The following is a 7184-nucleotide window of genomic DNA, read 5'->3' as shown; positions in this document are numbered from 1 at the left end:
AACATTATATAATGAACTATTTCAGGGTCTGGATGGAGGTTTCATTGGTTCAATTAAACAATTTAGAACAGGGTTGGAACAAAGACCAGGAGTGGAATGGCCAACTTTGGGACGCCCCTGCTTTCCATTGCTGAAGGCCCTCCACCATTGTGCACGAGTGTCAATCCCACATACCCCAGCCGACGATGCAGAATTTCAGCATGTACTTGCGCACGTAGGTGTTGAAGACTTTGACCAGCGCCAGGTACATGTGGAACGCCTCGAGCCCCATCCAGGTGAAGGAGGCCAGCAGGAAGTAATGGAGGAACACAGCGACAGCCAAACACAGCCCCGGCACGTCCTTGTACAGTGCGATCCACGAGTCGATGAGGAACACCAGGTTGAGGAAGAGCAGAGCGGTGCACAGCTGAATCAGGATTTTGGATGGGTAGTCTTTGCGGATTTTCCTGGAAATATAAACCAGGTGTAAGCAAATCAAGAGTGTGGTTCTTAAACTCTGCGAAATGACATCTCTTATGATGAGAGACACCCAGCAAACAAAATGTACACATTTTTATGACATTCAACATAGCATTATTAATACTTATATCACAAGTGTTATTCCTGTTTGAGAAATCAACCACACAGATGTCAGGTCCTGCAATGAACAAATGACACAATTCTAAAGTAAAACACACACCACCACCACAAGTACAAAAAATGACCTTTAAAGAGGCAAAACAAGCATTTCTATGAAGTGTGTTTTATGGATGTGTTTATTTAGCAGAATATGCAGCTACACTTACTCAAATGAAAGGTAGGTCACGAGAGTCACAGAGAGGAAAATCGCTGAAATGCCACAGCCAATGTATGTGATGAAAGTCAGGATTCTGAGTTGCTCCGGATTCGTTGTGTTAGTTCTTGACAAATCCTAAAAATGGAAATGCAAGACTTCAGTTTGCAAAGCCCAAGATTGCTAATCGCAAAACACACAGTGAATTCAGTTTAGTAAAGGAATTACAGTAACCTGAACCAAGGCCTCCCCTCCTCTAACCAGGCAATACAATACAATACAAGTGAACCCTTATAAAAGTTTACCACGGTAATTTTGCAAGGTAATATTGCAGTCTGCTTATGCTTTCCCCATGGTTATACATTTATCATAGTCTATCAAGGTTTGCCATGTTTTTAATAGCTTTACCATACCTCTCTGGACTTTACAATGCTTAGCTATGCTTTGCCATGCTTTCACTGTGCTTTATTATACTTTGCCATGCTTTCACTGTGGGAAAAGTTTAGAAGGGTACTAAAGAGACTATATTTGAAATGCAAGCATTGAACATGGTGGTGCCAATGTGCTGCAGTTCAGACCACGATCCATCCCTGTGAGTGTTCTAATGAAGTGAGGGCTTCGTTATGTATCAGTGTGCTGCAGTTCAGTAGAAGGATCCATCCCTGTGAGTGTTCTAATGAAGTGAGGGCTTCGTTATGTATCAGTGTGCTGCAGTTCAGACCACGATCCATCCCTGTGAGTGTTCTAATGAAGTGAGGGCTTCGTTATGTATCAGTGTGCTGCATTTTAGTAGAAGGATCCATCCCTGTGAGTGTTCTAATGAAGTGAGGGCTTCGTTATGTATCAGTGTGCTGCAGTTCAGACCACGATCCATCCCTGTGAGTGTTCTAATGAAGTGAGGGCTTCGTTATGTATCAGTGTGCTGCAGTTCAGACCACGATCCATCCCTGTGAGTGTTCTAATGAAGTGAGGGCTTCGTTATGTATCAGTGTGCTGCAGTTCAGACCACGATCCATCCCTGTGAGTGTTCTAATGAAGTGAGGGCTTCGTTATGTATCAGTGTGCTGCAGTTCAGTAGAAGGATCCATCCCTGTGAGTGTTCTAATGAAGTGAGGGCTTCGTTATGTATCAAACACTCCAGGGGTGCTCCGTGGTGAATCAAGGGCAAAGGCAGACAGAAATCTGAGGGGACGATTAACAGCAAGCGACTGCTAATAATAATTCAACTACTCCTATCTGCAAGCTATTTCTTGCTAGTTTTATATCATTTTATTGCTTTACAATAGGGAAAAAAAATTGGCATTGTTAATAGTATATCCATAGTAATGAACAGCTTGGGAACATTTTACATGGTGTCTCTAATTACTGTGTATTTACATGGTAGTTACTTAGTAAATACATATGTACTTACACAGAATTACAATGTTATTCTGCATAGTTACAAAGTACTTAACGTGTACATCTTTTTTTCACAATATATGTACGTACACAATTATATCAGAATAGGGTTTGGGTTACATCATGCAAACAGATTTACACATTAAACACATTGTAACTATGCATAATAACATTGTAATGATCTGTAAGTACGCATGTATTTACTAAATAACTACTATGTAAATACAGTTATTAGAGACACAATGTAAAGTGTTACCCACTTTTGAGTTCTTAAATTGATAATAAGAAGAAGAAGAAGAAGAAGAAGAAGAAGAAGAAGAAGAAGAATTTGCATTGACTTACCATCAACACAGCAAAGCTTGTAAGATGGTTGCATCCGCAGACGGTTTCATTGGTTGTATTCTTCAAAACAGAACAGCCATCTTCATTCCAGCCTCCTTTCCCTTCTGTTGCACAAAAAAGAAAATCACAGATGCATGTATGGACGTAAAACAGAGAAGAAATACTGATAAACAAACATGCCGCTTTTTGCTGTGGAACTCGCTGTGGGGAGCTTTGAATTCAAAGCCTGGCGAATCCGCTATTATGATGTCACACTGCTACAAGCTGGCCGGTGAAATATGAAAAAATAAATATGATATAAACTGCGATTATTAATGTATCCACATGGGGTTATTCTTTCTTTCTTTGGTGAGGGTAAACCACACCAACAGTCGTGAATGTACAGTATGGTATGCAGGGTTGTGTTTCTAGTTGTAAATATGACTCGCTCTCGTGAGACTCAAGATCAAGGACTTTTGACTCAGGAAGGGGGCGTGGGGAGTTTTAGGGTAGGTTTTCAAGATGGAAGGTTCCAAGAGTTTGTATGCCTAACCTGTGTAAAGTTCAATAAACTTTTTTGAAATTGAAACCTGGAGTCTGGATACATTGCAGTTAACACTTACGGTTTCTCGTGGAATCCCAGAACACACACACTGCAGTGGAGTTCTCCTGAAATGAGAAAATGAGAAAAACCAGCATGTTCACTCTGTGCTTCTGAATATACGTTTGCTTACCTCCAGGGGTTAATTTGCAAGCAAAAAGGTACCGGGTGTCATAATTAAGAAAGAGGGATAATATTTTTGTTAGACCCAATTGTCTGACCTTGACTTACAGAAGCTCCCACATATGCTTCAAATTCTCATCTGCTTGTGGAGCAGGGTTTCATGTCTTATGGTTGGTATGGGTAGCTGCATTCCCACCTTTGCTTCAACATAATCTTCAGGTCTTTTTTTGCATTTAGTTCGTCATTTGAAAACTGCTTCATTCTCAAATAAGAAAAGGTACCGGTGCGATCCGGCACAAAGGAACCCTGCTGACATGTGAACATGCATTCCAGTGATCTGCTAAAACACACCTGAACGGGCCTGGTGTTCTTCAAGGTGATGATGACACTGTGCTGCAGATTGACTATCGATAGGTTTGAAACGCTAGCTCCAATCACGTAGCTGTTCAACGATCTGTTCGGATTCGACTTGTCCTTGAAAGAAACAACATTTTTTTATTTAGATTTTGTTTTTTTTTCGAGCAAACATAAAATCCTTTCTGGAAAAGGAATGACAGAAAAGAGAATCGCGCAGCACTGTTGCATCCTGGACTAGCTGTGAATTTAAAAGAACAGAATGCAGGACCACAGTCACATAGTGTCAGCGCCCTCAACTTCAGCAATGGACACATCATTCCCGCCACAGTCAGCTATCAGAGAGGAGGGCCTTCATCGACAAGCACGATCGCTCAGGTAGAAAATGCAAGTGAAAAACCAAGAGATCTTCTTGAAAAGAGAAGGGAGCATTGATAATATTGCTGGAGACAAAATGAGACAAGAAAATGGATTCCAAAGCCTTAGTTATCTAGTTTCTCAAGCACGCAGTGACCGCTGTATCGACCTACCACAAACACAGTGCTTTTCTCGTAGAAGCTGAACTGGACTCTGGAAGCCAAGGCCTGGTTTTCCAGTGATAAGCTGGACATCAGGGAGGCTGGTAGAGTGATGGCTGCTGCATCGGAGGAAGGGGTCTGGCTTCCTGGCATGAGCTAAACAGAATCAAACACACAGGAGTCACACTGCTCTCCCCTGCAGGTCTGGATGCAAAATCCAGTCACAGGCTGCACAATTAATATAGTAAAGTGATCCAGAAACAGGGCCTGTGTAACTACACCCTTATAAAAGTGTAGTAAAGCACAGAGAAAGCATGGTAAAGCACAGGTAAGCATGAGCCCAGAGAGGTACAGCATGGTAAAGCGTACTTAAAAACCATGGCAACCATGGCTATTTTAAATGCATGGTATGGAAAATACATAGGAAAACTATAAAAATTCACTATGTAAATTTACTGTGGTGAACTTTTACAAGGGAATGTTAATGGCAATCTGATTACAGAAGTCTTCCAATTCCCAGATAGTAAATGTGACACTAACAGACAGACAGACAGACAGACAGACATCCTTACCTGAAAATTGGAAGTGTCTGCAATGGAAAAGGACGACTCCTCAAAGTGGCTGCTATTGACTTTCTTCACAGCCAGGGTCAGCGCGGGCGAGGTTAGGTTCACTGACTCACTATCGAAGACCAGATTCAGGCCCACCTTGTCCACTACCTGTATAACTCTGACAGGACAAGACAAGGGTGCAACAAAAAAGCCATCATTGCAGGATTCCAGGACTTAAAGAATAAGCAGCAGGGTTCCCACGTGTTGCTACACCTGTTTAAACAGCATACCTGTCATTTTTCTTTTCACAACTAACATCCTGACAACTTTTTACACATAACCTTAAAGTCAAAATGCTCTAGTGCATTCGGGTTTGAGATCTGACGCCGGTTGCAGTTTTTCCTGGTAGTGCTACTGAAGTATAAAACTTATTTAGGACCACTTAAGGGGAAATCAGCCAGTTCTACTTAAGTACAATAATCCTTTGCGTATCCGCCCGTCACATATCACTCTAACCGTTTGTCCACCATGATCAATCTCTTCAGCAACATTAGTTTATTATTGACCAGAGAAGATTAGTTCAGAGATTGTAGATCCCACCTGACTGAAGGCTTTAAAATCATTATCGGTCTCGATAAAGTTAACCCAAGACACTGCTTCAAATTTAGCACACAGAGAAGGGAGCAAAAATGGAAGCTTAGTAAAGTTTAGAACAGAAGGTAGGAAGCAGTTGCTACAAATGCGCAGAATAGACAACCTGGTGTCGTAGTAGGACCTAAAACACTGGGAAACTAAAAAAAAAGACTTCTAGATACTGTGCTTTTAAATCCCCCCCCCTCCCTCCCCCAGAGTGGAGACTGGTGTGTCAAAGGGACACCATGTAAACACGTGGGAAAGAGCATTACTTTTTGGAGGACGAGGCCACAGTTTCTGCAGGGGCGTTGAGCACATTGCTGACAACGTTGACCACTATCCCGGCTAGCTTTTTGTCCACAGACCCAGTCAGAAGAGCATCCAGCCTGTTCATCAGGTTTTCGATATCCGCTGAGCTGAGGTTTGCCATGTGTTCTGTGATGTTTAACAGAGCAGATGCCTCCCCTATCGCGTTATTGACTTCCATTGTGGAATCGACAGTTCACAGAAAAGACAAAAACAAAACTATGACCAAAGACATTGAGTTGTGTCACTTACAAAATCATTCCCTAACTCATTTAACATCTAACAACTTTCACTGTTTTTCATTTTAAAACATTCAAAAATCTGCTACCGTTTCAATTCTAAAGTCTTTAGGATCTTACTGGCTGCAAAGCACATCACTGGAGGCAGCTGATTGATTAACAATACGAAGCAAGGCATTGAAGAGGAGGGGACAGCTTTCCTCTCCAAGTGAAGGCGTGGCTTCAGGGTAAGCTTTCTCTAAACTAGTGTAGTGACAGATATTTACTATTTCATGTGTTTCTTTCAGGACTGTGCATTAGTGAATGAAAGTTTAACTCCCTCCAATGGGCTAACTGCAATCAGACCTTCTGCAATCTCAACTTCTTCTTTTTTGTTATTAGGTAAAGGTATACTGAATATATATAAGGAGCTATACCTGGAGCTGTAGTGGAAGGGTTAGGGGTATGGGAGCTATACCTGGAGCTGTAGTGGAAGGGTTAGGGGTATGGGAGCTATACTTGGAGCTGTAGTGGAAGGGTTAGGGGTATGGGAGCTATACCTGGAGCTGTAGTGGAAGGGTTAGGGGTATGGGAGCTATACCTGGAGCTGTAGTGGAAGGGTTAGGGGTATGGCAGATATACCTGGAGCTGTAGTGGAAGGGTTAGGGGTATGGGAGATATACCTGGAGCTGTAGTGGAAGGGTTAGGGGTATGGGAGCTATACCTGGAGCTGTAGTGGAAGGGTTAGGGGTATGGGAGCTATACCTGGAGCTGTAGTGGAAGGGTTAGGGGTATGGCAGATATACCTGGAGCTGTAGTGGAAGGGTTAGGGGTATGGGAGCTATACCTGGAGCTGTAGTGGAAGGGTTAGGGGTATGGGAGCTATACCTGGAGCTGTAGTGGAAGGGTTAGGGGTATGGGAGCTATACCTGGAGCTGTAGTGGAAGGGTTAGGGGTATGGGAGCTATACCTGGAGCTGTAGTGGAAGGGTTAGGGGTATGGAGCTGTAGTGGAAGGGTTAGGGGTATGGCAGATATACCTGGAGCTGTAGGGTTAGGGGTAGTGCTAGGGTTAAGCACAGTTGTTCCAGAAGATACAGTCGTTCCAGAAGGTTTCACTGTAGTTCCATTTTCACCTCCACAGTTTATATCAGACTCCTTCAGATGAACCCAGATTGTAGTGTTGTTATTGCTAAAGGGAATTCAGAAAGAAAATAAGTACAATAGCAAGATCTGAGTTTAGATTTTATTCACAGTATCAGACTGTTACGATTCACAAGCTGCACGTTTCCGCAGAGGCATTCTTAGGCCCCCGAGCTAGTTCAGCAGCAGATATGTTATGTTTTGCTGAGATACTGATTTTAAATAAAGGAAGTTAGCCCAGATCACA

At 42.6% G+C, this 7184-nt stretch overlaps 1 protein-coding gene across 2 annotated transcripts in view; it reads right to left on the bottom strand.

Moving 5' to 3' along the window:
• Positions 1-33: 33 nt before the first annotated feature.
• LOC121302838 overlaps positions 34-7184 on the bottom strand; it is a 26312-nt gene continuing 19161 nt past the window's right edge. For both annotated transcript variants that reach the window (XM_041233105.1, XM_041233106.1), the window contains 9 exons: positions 6835-6986; positions 5544-5751; positions 4660-4816; positions 4100-4243; positions 3567-3689; positions 3115-3160; positions 2513-2616; positions 786-910; positions 34-446 (listed from right to left, as the gene is read on the bottom strand). In XM_041233105.1, coding sequence (XP_041089039.1) covers positions 161-446; positions 786-910; positions 2513-2616; positions 3115-3160; positions 3567-3689; positions 4100-4243; positions 4660-4816; positions 5544-5751; positions 6835-6986 — 1345 coding nt within the window. In that variant the 3' untranslated portion in view covers positions 34-160. The remainder of the gene's footprint in view (positions 447-785; positions 911-2512; positions 2617-3114; positions 3161-3566; positions 3690-4099; positions 4244-4659; positions 4817-5543; positions 5752-6834; positions 6987-7184) is intronic.

This window comes from Polyodon spathula, chromosome 30 (genome assembly GCF_017654505.1).
Source record: "Polyodon spathula isolate WHYD16114869_AA chromosome 30, ASM1765450v1, whole genome shotgun sequence".
In the NCBI taxonomy this organism is placed as follows: domain Eukaryota; kingdom Metazoa; phylum Chordata; class Actinopteri; order Acipenseriformes; family Polyodontidae; genus Polyodon; species Polyodon spathula.
This window is presented reverse-complemented; position numbering and strand designations above follow the sequence as displayed.